This window comes from Amblyomma mixtum, chromosome 1 (genome assembly GCF_055824585.1).
Source record: "Amblyomma mixtum isolate Tamu chromosome 1, ASM5582458v1, whole genome shotgun sequence".
Taxonomy (NCBI): domain Eukaryota; kingdom Metazoa; phylum Arthropoda; class Arachnida; order Ixodida; family Ixodidae; genus Amblyomma; species Amblyomma mixtum.
In genome coordinates this window covers 274,226,757-274,252,949 of record NC_143012.1, presented here as the reverse complement: position 1 = coordinate 274,252,949, position 26,193 = coordinate 274,226,757, and the positions used below count along the sequence as shown (strand labels likewise).

General features: G+C 54.5%; 1 protein-coding gene across 2 annotated transcripts in view; it reads right to left on the bottom strand.

Annotated features, from left to right (window-relative positions):
• crp (transcription factor cropped) overlaps positions 1-21,768 on the bottom strand; it is a 43,416-nt gene extending 21,648 nt beyond the window's left edge. The window contains exons 1-2 of one of the 2 annotated variants that reach the window (XM_089566027.1): positions 21,546-21,768; positions 14,377-14,545 (exon numbers count right to left, since the gene is read on the bottom strand). In XM_089566027.1, the coding sequence (XP_089422153.1) occupies positions 14,377-14,545; positions 21,546-21,634 (258 nt within the window). In that variant the 5' untranslated portion in view covers positions 21,635-21,768. Of the gene's footprint in view, positions 1-14,376; positions 14,546-14,634; positions 16,083-21,545 lie in introns of those variants that run through there. The other variant, XM_089566028.1, reaches the window with a different exon arrangement.
• Positions 21,769-26,193: the final 4,425 nt, after the last annotated feature.

Below are 26,193 nucleotides of genomic sequence, written 5' to 3'. Positions count from 1 at the left end.
GACAGCCTATCACCAGGTCGTCCGGCCTAACAGAGCAGCCCTAATCGCGACACTCCGTTAAGTGATGACGTCTTAAAATATAACAGGACGAACGAAGTTCCATCTTCGGCCACTAAAGCGGCTACTGCAGGGCCGCGAGCGATGGAAGCGCGGCTTCTCGTAAACAGTGGTTTTCGCCGAAAGCCTCCACGCCAAACGGGTGCGCTCTTACTGCCTCGCAACGTCAAGACCGCGGCGAAGTTGCACCGTTACACTTGAACCTTGCCGCGCAGTAAAATCTACAGCTGACGTCAGGCAACTTGTCGGGATCGCACACGCGCGCATCGGCAGCGAGGCCACCTCTCTGATTCCGAGCTTTTCTTCAGCGAGTCCGCGAGGCTGGCCACCACAGCAGAAAACAGAAACGGCATTAAGAGCGAACTTGGTTTTCTCCCCGGACAGCGCGGCATCTGAGCGGGGTCAACGGGGGTCAAGGTGCCGGTCGGCGCGATTCTCATTTGCCGCCCGTCCTCCTTTCATTTATCACTACTGCCATGGAACGGGTAGATGAGAGGGCCCTGGAACGCTAGAGCAGAAGCGGCGGCGCACAGAGAAAGACCATAACGGTCGTTGCCAGGGGCGCGCGGAAGCGTTGGCGCGATACTATGGTAACTAACAACACGCGTGTTACGTGGACGTTGCCGGCCCACACCACGGGGGCGACGCACGGCCGCAGCCGTACACAATACAAACACAGTTACCGGGCTCGCTTTTAAAGCATACAGCGTAGCACACGTGGAGGAGATTGAAATCGCGCTGGCTCTCAACGATGGAACGCGAACTTGCACGCGTTAAGAGACGAGACAGAAAAAAAAGAAACAACTCGGAGCTAGGTTTCGAAAGCACGTCGACCGACCCGCGTCTTCGTACGTCTGCTTCGCGCGCGCCGACTAGGCGAACTTGTTCCGAGCCAGGGTCAGTTCTCACCTCGCCGAAAGGAGGACGATAAAGCAACAGGCGCAACAACCTCCCTGCCTCCTCAGTGCAAGCCCACTTTTGACGTCGTCGCACGACAGCTGGTGACAGCGTCCAGGGGTTGAAGATAACGAGCGCGTCGGCCACGTGGAAATACGCTCTTTCTTTTATTCACGCTCTGAGCGAAGCACCGGCGACGAAGGCAGTGCGGGTGAGGAGGGGAGCCACACAGGGCAGACGACCGCCAACACAAAAGACGACGCGCGAAACAAGAGCGGGACTGTGCCTGGCGGCCAAAATAGAAGGTGCGCCCTCCTTCCGGGCGCTCACCGCGATTAAAGATGGTCTTGGAAGGAGCTCCGCCTCGACGCCCGGGACGGTAGGATGCTCGCAGAATGCTCCTCTCCGTATTACACTTCGAATTCTGAGTAGGTGGGGAAAGCGAACGGACGCAGCATCCGCACGACTCTTCCAAACCCAGTGAAAGAGAAGCCTGTTGAGAGCTGCTCACGGCAGTGGTCTCCCCACCGGAGCCGCCTGGGCGAGGTGCGGCAAAACGCACATGGGGGAGACAAACCAGGCATCCGGCGTTTCTTCGGCGGCATTTACTACACACAGCGGGGAACAACACTCCGAAGCAAATCGCGGCGCGCCAACCTTCGCGTTTCGACGAGAGGCGCGGCCAGGCACGAGGGGAAAATGGAAGCAGACCGCCGTCACCTGCACGGAGGTGGCTGACACCTGCCATATGGTGCAATCCTTCCCTCACCCTCCACCCCAACCCAACCCGAGAGGACTGGCAGGCGGCCCTGGCACGGCCTCCCGGCCCAACAAGCTATGGTCCGGCGCACCCGAGCTGCGGTAGAGTCAAACGGGTCCCGGAATACGGACGCCACCTAGAGTTGTGAGGGGGGTGGTCGACAAGGGGTCACTTCCCAAACAAACGACCTCTCTGTACATATGATAAATGTTTTTCACCACCACCGTCTCTCTTTCCACATAAGCACTGACACCAGGGCCCTCGGTGGGCAAGCGCCACAGCCAGCGAGCAGGAGCAGACCGAGCGAACGAGGCGAGGCTGGCAGTAGTGCAGATCGCGCAACCGTAACTGACCACACGAACCATAACGCCAAACACGAAGGTATACTGAGGCAGCGCCACAGGCAGGGAGCCGGATAGGACAGCAAAGGCCGCTTTACTAACACAATTAAACTGTCAGTGAAGTGGTGCCTGCCGTCTTGCAGCCGCATACACTCGAGTCAGGCGGACGAGGGGCCTCCGCAGTGCCGATTCCGTTTCACTGCAGTAAAATTGGCAGCAGGATGCGCAGCTTCTTTACACCATCGCCGGGCTCCCACAGTGCTCCTGGGAAGGAAGCGCCGACGGAATACTGCAGCCCGTCTAGCAGCCATCGCCATGCGGTCAACTGAAGACCCGAGGGGGAGCCACGCAACCGCGTCGAAAGGGGGGGAGCACGGCGGCGGGCATCATCGCGTCCGTCGTAAAGGCCGCCAGCAGCACGGCCAGCCAACCAGCCACGCACAGCACGAGTCACCGGCAGAGCCCCGAAGAGGGCCATCGGGTCGCAGCCACCGCGCGCGGAGGAGGAGGGCGAGGGAAAGGGGGGAGACGCCAAAACAAACGCACGCCGCCGGCCCTGACAGCCGGAGTAGCGGCAGCGTGGACAACCGCGCAACCCAAACAAGCAGGAAAAGCATAATAATACGGCGCCAACTGTGCCCGCAGGAGGACGGCGCTTTCCCCCTTGTCGGGCATGATTACCAGCTTCCAGAATGCGTCGCTTTCGTCTTTATAGTTCCGTTCGAGTGGGCCCACTTCGTTCCTTTCTCTACGTTTCACCCACTGTCTTCCTCTCGCCGACTCTTGACCCGCGTCAAACGTATTCAGCGGTCGAAATCATTCCGGAGCCCCAGAGAGCTCTCTCCCTTCCCTGACATTTGGTTGAAATGTTGCCGCTTTGCCGCTGTTCAGGCGAGTCTGTCGAATTCTCGCAGTGGTTACGAGAGGACAACACTTAGAGCCGGTTATGACCCCAACTGACCCTCTTAGACAAGGTTTATAGTTCATGGTGACTTAACGTCCCAAAGGGACTCAGGCTATGAGGGACACCGTAGTGAAGGGCTCCGGAAATTTCGACCACCTGGGGTTCTTTAACGTGCACTGACATCGCACAGTACACGGGCCTCTAGAATTTCGCCCCCATCGAAATTCGACCGCCGCGGCTGTGATCGAACCCGCGTCTTTCGGGTCAGCAGCCGAGCGCCATAACCACTGAGCCACCGCGGCGGAGCCCTCGCCAAGGGAAAAGGAAATCAACGAAAAATTCCTCGTTTATGAATATGTGTACGCTTCCGTCATGTTGGCGGCAGGCGTGACGCAAGTTACATACGCCTGAACTGCTGCAATTACCACTACTTTTCTCTCCCTCTCGGGCGAATCAGCAGCAGCTGAAAACGCCCCGGCGTTCTTCCTAGGTGCTCTACAGCTGATTCGCGCCTCGGATGCGAGCGACTGCGCGTCCGATTCCCGTGGGAATAAACGATGGGTGAGCCGAGCTGCTTCTCTCGTCAAGATTCAGTGGCCCCTTGCCAAAAGGCGCCGCCGAACTTTTGCTTTCGCAGCCTTCGGGCTTTCGCAGCTTTCGCACGCACGCACGCACACTGAGAGCTGGCACTTCGGTTCCGGTGATTGGATCCGTTGTTCACGGATGGAAGTTGTTGGGACAGTGATAATGAATTAATGCCCATATATGCCGAAGTGGCCATCCTCGACGCTAGGTAAAGCCAGGGTCACCCTGTCGAGACCTCACCTTCATTTGACCTCATGATAAAGCAAAGGTGCACAACTGGCCCACTGGAACAGTGGACACCTCAATCGTGCTTTAAGCTACGTGGCGGTAGTGACAGGTGTGCGCTGAATGCGTTGGCATTGACAAAGTTGCGGCAGAAACGTGGCAGTCAGCGTTCATGTGGTCATTGGTTGACATGTGGTTGACAACTTTTTTAGACTCCGATGATTTTAAGGAAGTGCGCATACATTCGCCTCCAAGTTGAGATTTTTTTTTTGCGCCAGACAGAACCCCACAGGACAAGAGCTGGGCTAACAACTGAAAATTTTATTGAACACAGACCGCTCAGTAACAGCTATGCTTGGCCAAGCCAGGACTGATAACCTGCACAAAGTCATTCAAAAAATCAAATTCCGCAGATGTGAGCGCCAGAGATGGTGGAACTAATCCACGCATTACCACGTTTTGAGGCCTCGAAGATTTCGTGTGCCTTTCGTGTTTTTCCATGAATCCGCAAAACGTGGGGACGTCTGCCACAACGCCATATGCAAGACTGCCGTCCTCTCCGGCGCCAACTTTCGTTCGGTGCTTGACGCAACCGTTCATTCACCCGCCTGCTTGTCCTATATAAAATTTTCCGCAGGTCAGCGGAATCTTACAAGATTCTTCAGTTTCGCATCTTGCAAGCATACACCTATGTCTGGCAGTGCAGCGCTCGTTCCTTCCGCTAGGGGTGGTTGGTGGTTCCCCTTTGGGGCCTCGTCAGCTTCGCCCCCAAGGTAGTGCAGATGCGTACCGTGGGCCTTTGAAAAGGGTGCGGGCGGAGGTGAAACAACAAGCGGTCAGGACCTCTCCGCAAAAGAAGTTTTCACCTCTTTATCTACCTTTTTGTGAATGTTTTCTACTACTACTACTTCCTTCCATCGACGCCGTGGTAAAAAAAAAAAAAAGAAGAGAGAAACAACAGCCTCGCTGCTCCAGCCGGAGAAGCGGCGGAAGATATCAAAGCGCGCGCGTAGTCGTCCCGCGTACGCGCCGCCGAGCACGCGATGAGATCGCGCACAAGACGTCGCTATCTCGTCCGGGCCACATTTAGTCGCGGGGCACACAAACGCCCAGAGAGCGCGCTCTAATCTTGCGGAGTAAATACTCTCTCCCACGGCGAGAGAGACCGCCGTCAACCAAGGAACGTCCCGCACACCGTGCCCGCGTGCAGCCCCCCCCACCGAGGTCGCTGTGACACCTCGCCAGTCGCAACGTTCACCGCCATCTCGTTCGTCCGCTTGGACAGCAGGCCAACTGTGAGACGGTGGTGCAGTAGTACAAGGGACGCCACTGCGCCAGCTAGCAGCGTGGCATGCCATCGCACGAAGCATTTCGCCGACGCGGCTTCTCCCCCCGAAATATTTTCGCCCGTGGGAAGGCCAACGAGGGAAAAAAAGCGCGCGACAGCCGGGTTTCGCAACACGCAGGGGGAGAGGGAAGGAAAGAACGGAAACAAAAACGGGGCCGAGAGACCGCGAAGTACGTTGCGCAACAGCCCGGGAAAAGGTATCACTTTGTATCGCGATGCCGCCCACGCACTAAACGACCGCAGCCTGCGCGCTGGGCCTAACAGTGTGCAGCTCGGGCTTTACTTCGGACACGAGTTTGTACTCGATAGAAGCGGAACAAAAGCCGGGCTTAATTGTTTCTTCTCAATCATTTCGAGACCCGCTGCCGAAAGTAACCGTGTCAGCAGCAATAGTTGCAGCAGTAGGCGCGATTAATGGCGCAGCGGCAGCTCAGGTAATAACGCGCCTAACAAAAGGTGACCACAGCTAGCAATGATTATTGCCATTGAGGTCTAAACATACATGCGTTAAAGAGCCGAAATCAGCACAATAACGTTACGTGGGGAATAATTACGTAACTTTATTATGAGCCATTTAACTGGCAATAACAACGCCACCGTTCCGTCGCTTTTCTCGCAATGAATTCCCGAAAAACAAGACAAGATAACGGGGGAAGGCAGTCAACGACGACGTCACACAGGAGGAATGAAGGTGCATTCGGGGCTAAACCTGCGCCTGGCCAGAGAACAGACTCGAAAACAACGCTTGCGAACCAACTAGTAGAGCAACGAACACAGGGTGTGCAAACAGGCGGCGCAACGGTCTGTCGAGTCAGGCGCTGGTCGAGTTGAGTGGAGAACGCGGATTACGTCGTCAGAGCAATGACCACACTGAAACAAGTGGCACACGTAAAAAAGAAAAAAGTTGGCAGTTGCTAAGCTCAGCAATGCCAGGATATACGTAGCGTGAGCAGTGACGTCACGTGGCTCTGCGCCGGCGGCAGCAGCGAGCGCGCGCGGCGCGCCAGCTGTGCGCAGTGACGTCACTCGCTCCTCGCGCATGCGCAGTATGGCCGACGGAGGGAGCAGCGAAACGGCGAGACTGGCCACTGTAGCTCACGCTACAAAACCACGCCGCCCTGCCGCCGCACCCGTCACGTGGACGGCATCGAGAGTTCTGCTTGGTTTCGTTTTTATCGAGTTGTTGACCGCCGCCCCACCCGGATGAGCAGCAGCACTGGCTCCGGATGTGCGAGGCCAAACCACCGTGCGTAAAGGGGTGCAGGCGACGCAACAACGCAGATGCAAAACGAGCGTATGCGATGACGATCCCGTACTTCCGGCCGGGAAGAAGCGTTTATACGCAGCTCGGGTTCGCAACCGCGTCACCGTCATCGCACAGACTTCCGGTGCCGTCGCAAGCCGCGCTGTGCGCGCGAGGACTCTTTCCTCGAGTGGCGAAGCGCCGATTCACGGCAACACGACGGCCACCCGACGACGACACCAACCCGACCGAAGACCAAACGTCTTCGCAGATGCTTTCAGGCCGGCGACGCCAGTTAAACCAGTCAAACGAATGTCGGCCGCCGAGCTAAAAAACATTCGCCAAACACGAATCCGATGCTGTATATCTTGTCACGCACAGAATACGTTTCAGAACTCATGAAAAAAAAAAAAGTATAATTGCCGCATGGAACAAAAATAGCCATCGGCAACGTTTGAAAGAAGTTGTATTCGAAAAGGTATGTGAGGTATTCAGGTAAATTTAACAGTGCTTGTAGTGCGCGTCGAAGGAGCGACGCGCTACCTTGAAGCATTTCAGAAGTGCAAAGAACAGCGCAAAATGATGAAAAGAGGTGTTAAAGAAGTGAAGAGAAAGCGATAATCAACTGTGTGTGAAAATAAAAGATGAAAACAGCGCCTGCTTCGCTACCTGTGTCTTGCCATGTTTCTCCATCGAGCCAGCATAGAGCTGCTCGATCCACCTGCACTTGAAAAGCGTGTTTAAGGTGCCCACTGTCGCAAGGGGCCAGTTATGCGCCTTTCCTTTGCACTTGAAGCTGCCGCTCTTCATCGGTTTCCTACCTTAATGGATGGATGGAAAAACTTTATTTTCGTCAGAGAGCATGTGTGGACGATTCCGTGTTAGATGGCGATCAACCCATGGCTGACGGCGACCTGGGTGGCCCACTCCACGGCCCTGGTCTGGACGACCGGGTCTGAGCTGGCCAACACGGCATCCCACTGCTCGAAAGCGCGACTAAGGTGTCCACTGTCCCAGGGGGCCAGTTATGCGCCTTTCCTTTGCTTTACATCGAGGTCAAATGAAAGTGAAACCTCCAGACACACCGGGTGGCATTGGCTTTGCCTAGCGTAGTGAATGAAGCTTTCGATTCAAAAAGAACTTATCAGCTGAGAACCGTATCGATACTTATCAAGCCCACGGACCAGCAGCCTGTCCTCTGTGGCGTTCATTTTAGAGGTCCCTGCTTTGACTCCGAATGGTGCAAGCTTTTAGAGCGCAGCTCCTGGGTTCAGCCGCGTCGGCACTGCAGGCGTACCACGCGCGAGGAGAGGGGAGGAATGCGAGGGGAGCGCGCTCCCCTCGAGACGGGTTGTGCCCAGCGAACGCGCCGCTCGCTCATAGATGGCGCCAGAGTGGTGCGCGCGGTCGTTCATCGCCACTGCACGGCGGAGGCCCCTAGGGTGGCTGGGGGAGGGGAGGTCTGTCTCCGGCAGCACCACGCACGCGCCCACACGCTGCCTCCTCGCAATCGCGCCACGCTCCGCTCCGTTGGCGGGCGGAGCTGTGAAACGTGCTGCACGCGATAGATTGTCCGCGTCAGCCACGCCACTCATAGCGTTGTCTTCCTGGTATAAGCCACCTACCGCCGAGAGGACCCCACCGTTAGTGTCACTGAAGCAGACAGAGCTGCGCTCAAATTTCGCATTGGGGAGAATAGTAATCGGCCTTAGAGCGTTTGTCGTACAGCGTTCCTGGTGGTGTAAATTGGTAAATTGGTTTTTGAGGAAAGGAAATGGTGCAGTATCCGTCTCACATATCTCGGCGGACACCTGGACCGCGCCGTAAGGGAAGGGAGGAAGGTGGGAGTGAAAGAGAGAAAGAGGTGCCATAGTGGAGGTCTCCGGAATAATTTCGACCACCTGGGGATCTGATGTCATACCATTTCTCTTTGCATATAGCTTACATACACTAGTCAAGTTAGATGCTAGCTAGCTTGCGACAGGGGTTCAACCGACGACGTTTTCACCTTGAATTGTGCCCTCCAAGACTTCACCCCTTCGCGGTTGAGGTGTCCACCGAGAAGTTACTGCGCCATTCCTTTACTCAAAAACCAATTTTCGTATTAAAACTGACGAGACCGTTTGTCGTACACCGTTACGGGAGGTATCATATACGATTTCTTGTTATATAGCACACGTCTCTTGGGTTGCAGGCTAGCTCGCGACAGGTACTCGAACCGAGTGTCCGAATGTTTCACTGGAACCTTTCTGGAATCAGCGTTCGGAGGCGCGTCTTCGTTTGATTTCTCAGTGCGTAACGTGCGTCGAGGGAGAACGCTCACGATTACACACTGAAGCCTTCACAGCACGTAAGCAGCCTTAGGCGTGCTTAGCCTTTAAAAACCTCCCCCTTCTTATTCGGCTGCTAGCAACTGCCTTTCTGACTAAGCAACTAGTGCAGCCCAGTAGTGGGCGGCGTTCAGTCTAGGTTCATATTCCCGATTGGTAAGGAGTTTGCCTTAGTATGGTAGTATTTACTACATATAAAGCGCCCTGACGCATTAATTTCGCACGCAAGGAAGTAATAATCAAGTAAAATGATAACGGAAAAGTAGTGACAAAAGAAGGAGAGTGAGAACGACAGAGGGCGGGAGGCTGCGTATGTTGCCTCGCTAGTGTGACATGGGAGATGGCAGACCATCCAGCCGACAGCCGCCTTGCGAGCGACACGGCGCCGATGCCGACGGTCGGCCGACTCTTCACGTCGACCCAGACATCACCACGACACCGCGTTGGCAGACCGAATCGGCATCGCGCGGTCTACTGTGACAGCCAACCGGCAACCGCCGCAGAGAGACTGATGGATGCTCCCGCAGTGGTGAGGAAGAAAACCCCCGTCCCGCTCTCCGAATGTCGCCGCCAGACACCCATGAAAGCTGGTGCAGGGAAACCCGAAGTTTCTCCAAATTTCTCGTCCCACTGTCAAGGAAGCCGTTGTCTGTAACGGTATCGAGTTTACTGACGTGTGCAGTCAAGTAAGAATGAGACGATGGGTGCTGCTTTATGAATACAAACACCCGTATTGGGTGCGTTATGAAGCTACAAAGTGTATACTATACAGAACCGCCTATGACATCGTTTGTGATTTCTGTTTTTCTTTTAAGAGGCACTTGAAACGGGTGTAGTTGGACATCCCAAAACAGCTGTGAGAAGAAACGTCCCAGTGCAAGGGAGTCTCTTTGAGCGACCAAATTAGGAAAAACAGAGGCGAAGATAGTAACCGACGTTACGTTGGCTTCGGATTTCTTTCCAGCTGGTGGGTGCCGTCCTCGCAAGGTTTCAAAAGAAAACTGGCAAGCAGAAAGTCACCTCACAAATAAAAAAAAAACGCAGCACAGCCGCCGTGAGCGAATTTTCGCACAGCGCGGCGCGACCCACGACGGGATGTGGCTGGGCCCCGGACTCCCGGGGAACCGCGCTGTGAAAGGAAGCGCGGAGATCCTTTCAGGGACCGAACAATAAGAAGGGGGCACCTGGCTTCGGCGACGCCGCGCTCAGCTTTCGGAAGAACTCGCCAAACACCCTCCGCTCCCTCCCCACCGCGTTTCTTCCTCAAAGAAGCTGCCCCGCAGTCTTCTGCGAAAGGGAGGGAAGGAATTCGGGGAAACGCCTTCTCAGCTGAGCCGCGGCATTTTCCCTCGCCCTCCATTCACGACGGCAAAGAAACACACGCACCGCCACCCCAGGAGGGAAGGGCACAATGAAAGCAAACTGCACCCCACTCGGCCGTCCCAGCCGAGGAAGAAGACAGGTGGTCCGAGGCACCGCCGCCGTGCCACCTGCTCTCACACGAGACCCAGGTGGCGGCGCCCCAGCGGTTGATTGTTCGCAGCCGCGATTCAGAAGCCGCCAAACGAGCCACCGGATTTTCACCCCTGCCGAGTGGAAAACACGCGACGGCGCTCCGCTCAATGAACGAGGAGCGCAACCGTTACATTCAGGCACGGCTGTCGCCCCGCGAGAGTGAGCAAGTTGGGAGACAGCTCGCCTCGTCGACGTCTCCGGAGGCCCCCCATTTCCAGTCCTCGTGGCCCCGCGACGATGGCCGCGAACGGATCCCGGGAGGACAGCAAGGACGACTCTCCCTCCCCCCATGCGCCAGCGGCATTTCCGACAACTCAAGACAAAAGAAGCTGGCCACTACAGACGCCATCGACGAGAGAGCAGAAGAAAGAATATCCACGCAAAGCTTGAAAAGAAACATGGCTTCTGCGCAAACAGCGCTCTTTCCGACTCCCGAAGCACGGCGGCTGCCGAGCGCTACTGCTGCCGGCGGTGCACACGGTGGTGAAAATTGGTACTTTCTGCCCCGGAACCCTCGGCTAGAAGAAGGAACAGAAGAATGCCAGGGTCATGACTCCAAAGGGCTCCCCCCCGACAGGCTCCTAGGGATGTAGCTTTCGCTTACAAACGACGCAAGAGAAACTGAGGAAGAGCGGTCGGCTTGAAGTCGTCCGAAGCAACCACGGCCGACCCGTGTCCGCGAGCCCGCGTGCAGCACTGCCACGACGCCACGAGCCGGCGTGCGAGAGACAACTGTCACTCTTCTCTGTCCCTTCAATTCGAGAGTATACGAAGAAGGTCTGGACTCAGCAGTCCGGCATACTGCTTCTTTTTTTCTTCATTCGCCGCAGAAGCTGACGACGGCGATCACCGCCAGTCAGGCATGTCGACGAGACAAGCGAAAGCTTCTCGAGGCGCGAAGGGGGGGGGGGGGGGGGGGAGCACGACAGTTGAGCGCCGTCGCTCGGGGGCGGGCGACAATGAGTGCAACCCGGGTTCCAGCCACCGACGCCCTGAACGAGCACCCCGGAAGCCAAATCGCGGTCGGAAGCCAAGTCGGAAGCCAAACGAAGTCACGACGCGACGAGTCAGCATTCTGCCGCAAAAATTAGGTTTTGTGACGAAAGAAAAAAAAGGGAAACGGCCCGAGCAGAGACATTCCTGAGCATACCCAATAAAAAATACGGGCAGGGGGCCAGGATAAAACGATGAGAAAGTGCTGAAACTAGCGCAAGGAGCCACTCGGTGTGCAGTCAGTCGAGCGCGGGCTTATCCCGAACACGTTTTCAGCGCCTTCGCGGCCGTTTGCAAATTGGGCGATTCAGTTTTCGCCTTTTATAATCATTTCCGGTTCGACTGCTTTCTCCATACAACCGTGAATGTTTTGTTTTCTTTTTCAATTTATGACCACCTAGAAATGAACGCCCCGCCCGTCCGAATCTCGGCTAAGCGACAACGCAGCGCTGTCCACACTCTTCTCTGCGGCGCTAATCATGAAATCCCGAACGGGTTTCATGATTGAAACCCGTTCGGGATTTCATGATTGACAACGACAGCTCCAGCCACCCCACCGCCACACGCCACGCCGGACCACCTCCTTCCATTACGATCCGACGCAGAAATAAAAAAAAAAAAACGGCATCCACGGACCTCCTCGTCGCTTCCCTCGCCGCGGCGACTCTCGGCAAGACGACGTTGACGAGGATAGCGTTAACGCCCGTATTTGCGGAATTGGCCATCCTCCACTTAACATTCATTGATGGCGGGGAGGGTCCTCATACCACCCCTGGTGCAGCGGTTCCCTGCTCTCCGCCGACCTCATTTCTTTCCACACTTCCTGTAAACCGCACTGCAGTATGCGCAACAAGTCGCCCACCCCGCTTTTCCTCAAAGTGCGCGTTGCCGAGCGGGGGCAGATAGACTCTAACGCCTCAAAAACGAGTCGATAACATTAGCCGCCGGCCGCAGACTACTTACGGAGAGCGGCTGCGCGCGCGGTTTCCGCAACCTTGCCGTATTTTTGTTTTCTCCGATGCACGGCCTCTTGTGAACCAGCTGCCGCCAGTTAAAGCATTCGGCGCAAGGACAGAGCTGAGGAACTGGCCCTGTATCAGAAAGGTTTAGTTTAGTTTATGGGGTTTAACGTCCCAATGCGACTCAGGCGATGAGAGACGCCGTAGTGAAGGGCTCCGGAATTTTCGACCACCTGGAGTGCTTTAACGTGCCCCTACATCGCACAGTACACGCGCCTCTCGAATTTCGCCTCCATCGAAATTCAACCGCCTCGACCGGGATCGAACCCGCGTCTTTCGGGCCAGCAACCGAGCACCATAACCACTGAGCCACCGCGGCGGCTGTGTATCAGAAAGGCGTACACGCTTTAGCGTAGGCAAACAAGGACCGCTAATAGGCGTGGGAAAAGTCGGGCAGCGTAAAAAAAAAAAATAGAGGGGGGGGGGGGGGTGTCATTATGGAAGGGGGGCTCGCTTAAGACACGGAACTCCTAATATATCTTCCGCATTACTGGAGCATAGGCAAATGATCATACCACGCGGGCCTGAGCAAACACCGCGCTCGAAAGCTTCGCACTTGCCCTGAAAAGAATGGGAGCTAATTTAAGCACGTTTGCTCCACAGCGCTCAGTGGTGTGCTCCCTACTTTCCTGCGTTTGACTCGCGGGTTTCTTTTACACTGCGTGGTGGAACACGGAGCAGGCAGACGGCAGCTGTGTCGAGAATGGGTGCCATCCTAAATCGAAAGTTGACCGAGAGCAAGCCATATTATTCCAAGGTCGTTTAGCGGCATTCTTGCCACGGCAGCATCTGCGCTCGGAGGGCTCCCTCAGCTTCTCCATCCAAAGGCGATTGACGTGCGACACCCCGATGCTACTCGCAACGCCACACAACTCTCCGCAGTGTCAGCCTTGAAACGCCAGGCTGAGGTTAGTGCGTCGCGATCCGAGCGCGTCACGCACATGAGTCTTCTCCTGGGCGTCCCGAGATTTCGCTACCGCGGCTATCCCAGAAGGCCAGCGCCACAAGCGGCGGTTCGAGAGAGAGAGGGGGGGGGGGGGGGGGGGGGACGGACGCCTCTCCCAACACCTCCGGCGGAACCCTTCCAGGGTCCTCGCACCCAAGACGGCGCGCCCCTTACGTAATCCGCGCTGCAGCACCGGCCGCCGAAGCGAGCGTAGTATGGAGGGCTGGGATGCATTTAGCGACTTGCGAAAAGCGGCATGCAGCAGCCAAGATAATGGGGTCCGCTCGAAATACTAATACGTGCGACACGCGGATGTTGATGCGAATGAGTCGGAAGCACTGAAAGAAGACGGCGACGAATACAGGAAGGCTCGCAACCCTTGCCTCCAAAGAGCAGAGGCTTCTTCCGAACCGGAACAATAAATGCAAGCACGGAGAGGGAAGTTGTGAGGAGAAAGGTGCATCGATCTGGGACCCCCGCCAACGCGGCCGGCACCCCGTATTTGGGCGTTCCGGCTGCCATGGCAACCGATGCCGGCGACTGGCACCCCCCATCCACCCCTTCCACACGTCATCCCGCCCGAGGAGCGGGAAGCCCGGACGTCCCTGCAACGTCACGAGGTCACGTGGTACGCCGTCTCGCGCGGCGGCGAGACGGCTGTCCGCCGCCGGTTCCCCTGCCTTCACCCATCCCCCTCCTCGCCTCGCCCTCCCCTTTGTCTCCGCCGCAGACGGCGCGTTTTGGATGCCTCCGACCACCCAAAGATGGCGACTCGGAGCAGCACAGGCAGACGAACTTTTCCGTCAAGTGGCGGAAGGTAGCGGAACAAGCGGCCGTCAGAGTTCGTTGCGTCCGTCTCTGTGCGCGCATTACGTCATCGATCGGTCTACCACCGGGGACACAACACGCAATTCGCGAGGCCTTCACAAAGTCGAGGACAACCGGAGAGCAGCTCCAGCCACCCTGGGCGGCGTGAGACGTTCACGGGGTTTCAAAAAGCAGCTTCCGCAAAAGCAAGCTCGAGTAGGAAGTCACTAATGTCAACATACGCGAAACCAACGGGCAAGTCGGCCATCAGTTCCTTACACACAACGCCGGACTGCCGAGACACAACCAGCGTCCAAGCGACCGCAGGTGTGCCCCCATAACAAGTAGCAGCTGCTGCCGAGAGGGAAAGCAGGGAGGCCAGGTGCACAGAGTGAAAAAAGCTCACCTTGGACAGCTTCTCTCCGTCGTGGTGCGGCAGCAGCGTGCGCAGCGACTGGAAGCCGGCGTTGATGCTCTGCATGCGCCGGCGCTCGTTGCTGTTGGCTATCTCGCGCCGGATTCGCTTCTCCTGCTCCATCTGCGTCTTGGGGCTCGTCGGTCGGGTGCTCAGCCGGCTGCGAAGAAACACCGGTCCTCCTCAGCAAGAGCACGGGGGCAGAATGGCCGCCGCGTTACAAGATTCGGGCACTGTCTCACTACTCACGGCTTTCCCATAGCATAGACGTGGCGTCCACGGGCGCACCGCGTTCCGAACGAGACGCGTGCAGTCGCAAAGCGCGTTGCTTCGAAGTCGGGCTCTCTCTCATCGCGCGGGTTCACGAGCGCGAGCAGGCTCGCGCGTTCCTTCAGTTAAGCAGCCGCGCCTCGTGAGAACAGAGCGGACCGAGGAGGAGGCGCTCCTCGAAGCGATTCCTTGGTTACTAACGAGAAAAGCCGGGGCACAACATTCTAGGGAACATGATCTGCCTTTCAACAGCTGTGCCCTCCCCGCGATGAACACAGGTGAAGCCGGGGGCGAAATTTTACAACGCTTCAGTACATTTCGTCGCGAACGGCCGGTGTGGTCGCAGCTGGCGCTCGTCAGACGTGTCGACGCATTTATACGAGTGGTATCACAGATGTGTCCTAACCATCGTGACGTCGCCTCCCACGGCCCGCGTCACCAGGAGCAGTGGCAGAGGAACAAACCAAGTATAAAGCCTTATAAAATTTTGTTTGTCCAACAGCGACGCACCACGGCGTTCTTTGGAAACTACGCAGCGCTTTCGCAAAAGCCAGAGCGTTTCAATCGGAGGAAAAATCCGAAAAGCTGACTTACAGGAAGATGTTTTCCAACCAAAAACCCTCGTTCCCAGACACGTTTTCGCTTCCTGCAATGCTGCATGAAGGGTTTAGCGCGAGGGGAGATGAGTCAGCAGTCCTGCACTGTGTCCTCCTTCGAAAAGGTGTGCGGGGCTGCCCCCAAATTTGCGTGAACCCGAAGCCCCGCCGGACATTGCCAGCTTTCGAGGTAGACAGTAAAGGAAAGTTGCGCAAAGGTTACACTGATGCATTCCCATGACGAGTACCTGTCTCGACCCGCTCCTCTCGTTCGCGCCTCGGCTCTATTGTGTCCTTTCAACAATTTCCCTCCCATACAGATAAAGGGACGTCTCCTCTCCCTTTTCGAAGAATGCGAGATTGCCGTCTGCGTACGAGGGTTTTTGGTTGGAAAATTGTAAATGGCGCTCGTTATTCTGCAACTTGTCCATTCCGCGTCGCGGAGGACCAGTGTACTTAGTGCTCCAAAAGAGAAAAACGACAGGATCTAAACACGCGGTTAGCCACTCGCATCGCCAGCCGAGTGTGCGTACCGCTTGGAGAGCAGCAAACGGCGACGGGCGATTCAAAGCGTGTTTTCTCCCCCAAGGAGGGAGACCTGACCCTCGCGCAAGCTCTGCTGCCGCTGAATCGACGGAACGTCAAGCTCGGTGCTGAGGCAAGCGTCTAGACACGCGCTTGCTGCAAATACTCGGCAGCTGCGGCCGACGTTGCTGCACCGTCAGAGACCGTTTATAACTCGTTTACTCAAACGTGGTCCGGAAACCCCCACCCCGCTTTCCGGAAAAACGACACCCGGCAGAAATATAACAGGCGCCGCAAGAGAGACTGCACACACAACCGAGCGCTAGCATCGTTCCCTCGCGAAAGCCTCCGACATGAAGCCGACAAGCGGCGAATATTATTAGACCACCTTGCATACCGACGTTTTCGACAGCCACTAACCTGAAATTCGTGAAAGCGATAGAGATTGCACAGTGCGTGAGTCGAGGTAGACAAACACAAGCATCGCAATGCGACTCCGCTGATCAAATCGAACCCCCGGGAAGCGTGCTTCACGGCACGGCAGCGCTGGAGCAGTACGTCTCCAGCGGGGCCGAACTGCGAGGACGCACATTCGCCGCCTTCAATGCAAGAAATGCAGCTCTCGCAAGAAAATCCGTGCCCGCGAAGGAGAGCTCCGCAACCGCCCACGCTTGCTTTGCGTGCCGACAGCCGCGTCAGGGAGTTGACAGGAGCAGACATTTTCTTCCTTTTTCTCGCGACCACCTCTGCATTCCACAAATACCGCCGAGGAGAGTGCCGGCGCAATCCGTGACAAGATCATCCGGCCGTCGTTTTTGGCTGCACACGTCGAGCGACGACCTCTTCGGCGCTTTTCGCGAGAACCCGCCACGCGATGGTAAGGAGGAGGAAGCCTCACAACCACCGGCGCACACACATTGGGGGTGAAAAGCGGACTCCTCATCGCCAGCAAGGAAACAAACAAAAATCCGTCCGAGGAGGCAGACAAAACGAAAAGCCAGTCGCGCACAGATTAACGCAGTCCGAGCAGCGAGAATGGCCGTATTTGAGTATGAATACCGGCTTCACCCCCCTTGTCTGTGCCCCTGATCGTCGCGAATTCATAACGCAGTCACGAAATTTCCTTCCTTCCAGGCGCGCAAAAACACGAAACGCAGACGTCCAAAATATAATTTTCCGCCGGTCGACGCAAGCGCTAGAGAGTGCCGGAACAGAGAGGTCAGCGAAATGAAGGAGAAAAAGATACGACCCAAACAATGCTGCCTTCGTCGCCAAAACGCGCGGCGAGACGAAACCCCGCTTGTACGGTGCGTCATCGGCCGCAGCTCCATTTTTTGCCTCTTTTCGGGAGAGCGACCCAAACGATGGGCATCGTGACCGACGCCGAAAACGCGAGCGAGCCGAAAAAGCGCTTCGGGCGGAGAGAAAACCCTCAACCCCAGCGCTCTCAGCTCGTCCGGCGAAGAAATCGCCTGGCACGACAGGCGCAACACAAGAAAGGAAAAAAATGGGAGGGGGAGTAGAGAGGGATAGCGCTGCCCCGCACACACAGTCGTCGTCCGGAACCCGAAATGAAAACTCGACCGCACGGCAAGCGTCACGACCTTCGCGAAAGCGCGGCTACGGGAAATCAAAAGGAGAACAAGAAACAAAAGGCGACGCGCACCGGCCTACGAGTGGAAAAAGGCGGGCTCCGACAACCTCTCACTGTTGCGGCGGACCGCTAATGTTCGCCCGGTAACAAGAAAACAACACGAACAGGAGCGTACAGCTGAGTCGTGGGCTGTGCCAAGCTCAGGCCCCGACTTCTGGGTGAATCGAGAGAGCTCGGGTCACGGCGGCTTCAGAAACCATTGTATACATTCTCTCCCGATCCTCGCTCGGTTTTCCATCACTTGCTGGGCTACAGCAACCGTGCATAAACACGGACGCCCGCTGAGCACACGCCAGCGCATGCATTCCCGTTTTAGGCCGCGGCTTTCTGTCCTCGCTGGCTTGAGGAGGTGGCGCTTAATCCGGCTCTGACTCGGCAGTCAACACTAGGTTACCCAGCCCCACAAAAGCACGCGGCCAGCGGCACGCGAAAGGGTGCGCAGCCAACGCCTCCCTGACGACTTTCACACGTCGGAGCGACAAACACAAACCGGCCTCCAAAATCCATTGCCACAAATTGCTCTGCGTGCACATGCGCTTGAACTGTCCCAACGTCGGGTACCGAATGCCCAGCGCAGTGCTCAAACTGCAGTTAATTTAGCGCCACCGAAAAGAAACGGTGCAGGGAATCGAAACTATTCCGGAGACCTCCACTACGGCACCTCTTTCTCTCTTTCTTCTTTCACTCCCTTCCTTACGGCGCGGTTCAGGTGTCCGCCGAGATATGTGGGACAGATACTACGCCATTTCCTTTCCTCAAAGACCAATTTACCAGGGAATCCGCGCCATAAGCGTAGACCACTGCACAAGTCTCCTCGACACACAGAACAATGCGGAACCACAAATTCACAAGGAGGAGGACATTTCATCACGGTCTTCCCATACACTGTGAACGAGTGTTATGATCTGCAACGTGCCGGCGGTGGTCATGAAGAGCATTTGGAGCTTTACAGCAATGTAATGCGACAGGGTACAGCTACTAAGTCAAACAAAACTCTCTCACACACACACACACTCAGGGGATGAAGAAACAAACGAGTTGCCTGGAAGACTTTCTCGGAGAAAAACTTCGGGCGCATTGGCAGCCGTTGAAAGTCATGCTAGAGTAGCCTTACGAAGGCACGCAATAGTGCGAGACAAGACACGCTGCGGGAACGATGGCTGTCATGGAACTTTCGCAAGCACTAATCAACCGCCTGTCAAGCCGAGGAGGCAGCTGGGATGCTAGCGGGCGTACCTATCACCTGCCGTCTCTGCACTGTCCGGAGTCAACGCCTTCTTCAAGAGCGCGCCAGGTGAATCGCTCCTCTCGGAGACTCTTCGGACGCAAAAACGACCAAAGGAAGCGAAGCTGATACGGCAGATGAGCGTCAGAAGTAATCTCGCACACAGCTTCTCAAATAAAACGGTTTCTTTCTGCCCTAGATGTGTAACAACTAGCCTTAGACACATGAGGCCGTCCAGCCTTTGACGAATACTCAACGCCTTCTAGGCTGCAAAATGTGCATCAACGTCATTTATCGTCGTCAAAAAAAAAATATATATATATATATATATATAATACAGAAAACCAGCGAACAAAAGACAGTTGCAGTCGTGTGCTGTATATTCCTGTGCTTTCCAGAAATAACATGATGCAGTGCCTTTTCACTTCTTTTTCGAGGGGCGACACTGAAAAGTCTGGCGCCGCAGTGACAGCAGGAGTCACTCCCTTCATCGACTGTAACGGTAAAAGGCGCAGCTGTCCCCAAACTCCCAATCCAATATCGCTGGAAAAAAAAAAAAAGTGGCTGTCACGGGCATTTGCATTTAGAGCGCTGCACTCGTTACAGCGTTAATGCTTGCCAATGCACGAAAAAAGGCATGTGAAAAATGACTTGCGAACTGACGGGCTGACGCATGACAAAAGAGATCACACAGCCAAAACAAATTAAGGAATAAGGCCTGCAAAAGTAGTCGGTCGACAACCAGAACAAGCCACACTCCAGGGCCGGATGCAGTGAACGATGAGGCAAGATAATGTCGTCCAGCTCGGCTACAGAGCAGGCGACCCCCAACAGTCGATAATTCGGTGTGCTGCGGGAACACGGCTTGCTCCTCCCGCCAGAGAAGTGCCAAGCGGAGCAACAGCAACGCACTCGAAACCTGCATCCCTTTATCGCCGTCGCCTCTTGACAGTCCCGCCTCCTTACGCGCGCCTCTCTCGCACCGCCGTACGCTATCATTCAGAGAAGGAAAACACGTGTCCTTGATCCACATTCGCGAGACATGCTTCTTTTTCCCCGTACGTCCTGGCCCCGCAACACGTTCCGCTTCCTCGACGCGCGAACGTTACGTAACGCGAAGAACGGGCCGTCCCGATTAACCACCGGGAAAACACGACGCCAAGAACGAGCGCAGAAAGAAAAAAAAAAAAAAGCAACTGGAACCTCCCACAACATCGTCACGACCTCAGCGGCGAGGAACACCACCGGCTGACAATGCAAAGCTGACTAACGGATAACAGAACAAGATAATTAAATGCGTTAATTATTTAACTCACGCGATTGCGTACAAGGCTGCCGGCAAACTAGCTGGTCATGGTATTTTAAGCAACTCTAGCAGCTCGGCCACGCGGTGTTTTTTGATGTTTTAAGAAAAGCGCCCCGTTAAAAACTGCAAAATGGCCGATCGAGAGGTGTATCCGTTATCACTCGACGACAGCAATCTACTGCAACAATCTGCACATAGGCCCTCTCAGCATGCGAAGAAATCCTGGACAACAAATTTAAAATGAAAGACGACAATCCGTGCAAAGAGCAGACATCCGCCATCTGGCTACCAAGACGTTCAACAAGCGCGCCAAAACCGCACCCGGCGCCGGCACGGTGACAATGTGCGCGCGATGCGAACGCAGCGGCTGTCTGCGGAAAGGTGAAGCCCCGGCCATCAGCTGACGGCGTCCGCAGCACGAGGCCCAAAATGCCGCCGCGTCGCCAGAGGAACGGGAACGCGCCAAGCGTAGCCGGCGAGCGACCGGACGGCCAGCAGACCGACCGACGGAGCCGCCATAAAAAGCCACCGCGGCGCGTAGTCGCAGCTGATTCGAGGCAAGAGAGGGCGGGGAAATGCACCGACGCGCCGGAGAGGCACCGCCGGCGAGGGGAAGGGAGCCGCCGCCGCCGGTCCACAGCTGCTGCTCCCTGGATGCGAGCCAGGGAGGAAGACGGCCCACACCAGCGCCGCCATTACCCGGCGGCGGCGGCAGCGACGCAGCACCGCGTGCGCACCGCCGCCACCGCCCGGCCGCCCAGCGGCAGCCAAGCCAAGTCACACAAAGACCCAGCGGCGTCTCGCCCGTCGGCGGCGCGCCGGGGCCGTCGCATTCGAAAAACGCGCTCCTAATGCGGCCGCCAGTGCTCGCAAGAAGCTTGCGGACTGGACTAACGAGAGGGCCATCTCCGGCACGCAATATACACAGCACAAACTCGCGCAGCTGCACCGCCGAGGAGGCAGAACGCAGGCCTCGTGCGAGGGGCTTACCACGTGGTGCAGCAGCTGGGAAAGCGGCCGCCCGCGCACGAGCGATTGCCCGAAAAGCACGCTACACGAACGAAACAGTGCCCATTGGCAAGTTACATGCGGCTCACAAAACATGCCACGCACAAAAGCACTTCACGAACACGGAAAGTGCGAGTAAGCGTCGCATAGGCTCGCCCGTTTAAAGGGACGCGCTGCCGCCAAGCGAGTCAGCTGAGCGCGGAAATTTTGAACATTTACGACGATTTCCAGACCTATTACTGGGCGATTTCGAGTAACATGGGTGTCTTATATAAACTGAGATAATACAGCACTAATCTAGCGATCACAGCGGTCGTGCGCACCACCAACGTGGGGCCGGCCGGGCGGCACGAGGGGCTTGTTGTTCGAACAGCTGGCTGGGCGACGGAGACGCGGAGCAAACAGCTGCTGGTTTGCCGGCGACGCCCGACATCATGGAACCACGGGTAGGAGCGACGCAAAAAGCCGGCCCGGATCAAGCGCTTAAACCCAGCCGATCTCGAAAGCACCGGGCGTGCGGCGTCGACCACGCCAGAAGCGCACCGCCGAGCGCCGGGAGAAACGTCACACCCTTACCTGACCAGGCTGCCGATAGCTTCTTCTTCTTGCCGACGAAAATCGTTGAATATCCGTCGTTTTTCGCTGCTCCGATGGTATAACGCCATCACCCGGTAGCCCGTATCCAAAAAACAGCTGTAATCGAGGTGATTTCCGGCACCAAATCGAAAAAACCCCGCCGCTATTTACAAAGGCGACTCGGCTTGATTCACCGAATGGCTACCTTTGGCGGGAAACGCGGCGAGCGTGCGACCGCGTATCCTTCCGCGGCCCGGCGAAAACTCGCAATGAACAAACCGCGTTGCAGTAAGACGTAAAATATCCAGAAATTTAGGAAATTACGTGTTAATTGTGCTGCTTTACAATTATAATAATGCGAGCAACACATGTTTGCAAAACCGGTAGAACTATTTTGTTCGGCGCGCTCACACTGCTGCCTTGCATGTCTATCAGCTGTCGAGCTGGCAGGCACACGCTTTCAGCTGAGACCCCGTCTTGAGAGAACTGACCGCGTAGTTGAAGCATTTTGCTCTGTTACTCATGACGCATGCAGTATTATCATGTGTAAAATTTATTACCGACTAAGCGTATCGCGTAATTAACAGTATGTTTGTCAGAACTAAATTGCATAATTTTTCAATGAAATAGCTGATTCATTTATTTTATGTTGGCTCCATTTTCTCTATAGTAAGCTACTACGTCGGGAATTCCGGCCGACCAATAGGAGGAGAGTCACGTGACTTAGGAGTCGTTACGTCAATCAATAGTGGCGGGAACCGCCGCATCTGTTTTTGCGTTGTTCAAATGATTTCTTTCTCCCTCTCTTCATCTTCTCTTTCTCTCGCTGCTCTCTCGCGCTCGCTCCTCTTTCATCCGCTCCTTGCTGCACTTTGCTTATTCCTCTCTGACGCTCTCGCGGGCTCCTCGCGCGCTGTTTTTGCTGTGCGCTTCGTCTGCGGAGGAGATTGCCAGTCGGCGCGCTGGGTTGCGTCCTTTCTTCGGTCTCACCTCGTGGGCTGGGCGGGCGTGAAGTGTGACTTCGCACTCCGTGCAGGTGCTTCGAAAAGGAAGAATGGATTTCGGACAAGAGGGTTTGCTTGACTGCAGGGAAGATGCTCGTCGCAGTTAAAACAGCTCCGCTGGCGCCGTTTGCTAACTTTAGCAGCATTACCCTAACTTATGGTGTCCGTGCTCGTGCAAGCGCGGTTACTTCTAGAGAGCGACGTTTACAAGACGACTAGATCGCTTTTCTGCGGAACTCACCTAAGCCGCTTCCTTTCGGTTTATTTTGAAAGATGCCGTGTTCTGAACTTCACCGGAAACGTAAGTGCAAAAAAAAAAAAAAACGAATTGTTAGGAACGAATGCAAAGAATGAAACGTAAGCCTTCCGCATACAGTCGTCCAAACTGGTAAAACCTGCTCCCTCTGTAGCACAACTTCGCCAAAGTTTTGGAAGCATCGTTGGCCTTTACGCAGGAAATCGTTTTGACCCCGAGAACGATTTCTTTGAAGCTTTCGCCGCGTACACACAAACGCGTCGAGAACAAAACAAACGGAACGAACTGTGCTGAGGCAAACTGGCAAGGAAAGATAAGGGACTTCCGTTCCAGAAAGCGAAAGTTCTTTGCTTTTTCCAGCCCGTGTCGTTTTCCCGATTGTTTTTCCCTGTTCCCGCTTATGGTTTCGTCGGCCTGTATAGACGTCGTCGTCGTCACTGCGCTCGCCGTATTCATTCTTATTGTTGCGGATTGGCTTTCGGCCCGGGAAGTGTGCAGATAACGCGCTGCCAGAGTGCGCGAATAACGATTGGACCAGCAGGCAAGAGCTCTCGACGGAGCACAAACGCTGAACCCCGACTGTCGTTGCCTTCAATCAGCTGTTGTGGAGTTTGCAATTCCGTCCCTCCTTTGCCTTGTGTTCGTTTTATTTGAACGTTCCCAAAGGCACAACATTCTTCAGAACAAGGCACAACGAAGAGGGTCTCTCGTACAGCGAGTTTCTTTCGCTATTTTTTTTTCTTGCATTTGCGGTTTCAATGCGCTGCTGTATGCACAGTGAGTATGCATTACTCTCTGTGGAAAGATGAAACGATGGGCGAGGTCGCCTTCGTTGCCGCTTCCATTACTAGCGAAAAATAATGCTTGCACCTAAGTAATAATTATCTTTTACCTGACGTGTCGTGGCGTCTCAAAAATAAATAGGTAGTTGCGTCTCATAAAAATTTTGTTGCTCTTCGAGACAGCTACTTCACTTCACTTTATTACCTTAAAGACCCCACTTTGGGGGTATTACATAAGGGGTGGGAGTACAAATATAGATTGAAATATGATTGGCTACATGATATTTATGAAGTGCATGTTTAAATTTATTTATGTGCATATTTAACCGAGTTAGTAGGTTGCACTGGCTGCGTAAACAGTTTTCGTTAAAATGGCGCTCTGAATTCAGGAAAGAAAGGCTACCTGAAAAAGGCGAACCAAGAGATGACGATATGTAATGTAGGCCAACGAGTTTGATCACCAACGGAACATCAGAGTTAGGCTCTCTTTTCGTTTCATCTGACCAACAGTTCTGGCAGGATTTCACGGTTTCATGACTTAAATATTAAAAACAAGGCTCTTTTTGAACTCCGCTCTAAAAGTTCAGTGAAATAAGTAGGCTGCAAAGCAGAATTATTCCACGTTCCATGATTCTTGAGCGCAAGGCAACTGCAGTCATATCGAGAACGTCGTTAAATGATTCCAGTTGCCTCTCAGGAGACAAAAAAAGGCCGACGAAATTGTAGTTTTGTCGGCAATAAATTGGCAACGTCAGCGATAAACATATTTTAAGCAATCCTCTGTTCTAAAGAATATTATTAGAACTACTCAGAGCTTGATAATTTGTTCAATTTCGTTTTATTTTTCTTATCGGGAGCACTTTCACATGACGCAACATCTATTGAGAGGGGCTGGCCTGGTGGCTTTTTTTGTTTGTTTATTTCTTGTCAGGTTACTAATGTTTGGAGCGCTATGTAGCAGTATTTATTCCACTTTCTTAAGCATCCACGTTAAACGGTACACTACGTTTGACCCGCCACAAGAATGCGGACGGCGTTTACGCGTAACGAGGCAGACGACGGCTGGCGTCATTTCGCCGAGAGATGGCGCTACAAGTCCGCGAGGCCCGAATAAAGAAAATTCCCTGCGATAAATACATTGCAGCGCCCACGCCGCACCGTGGCTAAAATCGTGCTTCGTTCTATCGCCAGAGAAACCTACCAGCGAGATTAAATGTCATCTGCTATGTGAACTGCGTTTTGTATAAAAAGAAGCCGTTGAGGAAGGGCGAAAATCGGCTTGTGAATGCATGCATTCTCATTTAGCGTAGTTATTTTGCATGTATTGATACCGATATGGTGAAAGGAATCGTCGACTGCCGGAAATGAAGTCCACCACCTTGTCAAGTGAGAAAACAGAGCTCAAGTTCAACGATACTAACCCTGCACCATATTTCAGAAAACTGAGAGCGCACGAAACATATCTGGAACATCGTGTCCGCATTAAGCTCGTTGCTCGGCACATAACTGAGTGCAACACAGGAACAATGAAAGTCAGTCATGGAATTGAAATAGTGCGTGGCCAAGATATCAAGTCACACTACTGCATGTAACACTAGATACTGCGGCTTGGTGCATCTGGTTGTCAGGGCTCTCATGAGTACTGCTTCAAAAGGAGCGAAGTTAAGTAGTTTTCTTAGTGCGGAGAATAAGTCTCTTTATTTTTTCTTGTTATCACACACTCGACATCAATCATTTAAAAACTATTGCCAAGTTTTTTAAACGACAGGTTGCGTTTCCAGACAGAGAGAATGGAGAGGAGCGACGTTTTTCTGCCGCTTGAGTTTCAAGGGTTGCTAAACAAAGCGAAAAGCGTCGTTTGGATAAGCTTGAGAAGTTTGCGTAACTAGACATATTTTTTTTACTCAAAACCAACATGGCGGAGGTACCACCCCCCAAAACACCGAAAGAGCGAGTATATGCCCTGTTTTCACGTGGCGTACAGTATTAACTCCTCGAAGCAACGACTATACGATAGCTCTTCAATAAAATGGAGAGTTGACCTAGTTGGTACATACTGCTGGGAAAAAAACAGCGCTCAGACGAGGGACAACGAAAGAAGCTCGATACGATACGATAGCTCGCTAATGACTTGTGTGCTTCAAGGGACAGAGCCGAGTGTACTGCTGAAGCATATTCCATTTGCGTCTGAAATGTGATGTGCTGAAACGCATAGGAAACATTAAAGCCCAAAATAATGCGAAAAAACACTGTGGGACTTGAAACGTTGCCTTTACCATTATCATCCCGGGCTGATTACTGTTCCATCACCAAAGCCGCAGCAAGAGCACAATTTTGTACCGCGTTTCTTGTGACTATAGCAACCGGCGCGCTGTAACTGATAAGACCTTTCGCAACGTATATTTCCGCCCTGCTCTCTTGATCCCCTGCTTGGGCAGAAATCTCTCTCCTTCTGCCCCGGCTCGTGCGTGCGGAAATAAAAGAGAACGCCGCAAATAAGAAATAAAAGTTCAACTAAAGATAGAGGTCTGTGTTGCGATACTTGTGGGCGCCGGATACGCTTGTCTCCTCCTGTTTTTAAGGATTCAACCTCGTGATGTCGTGGT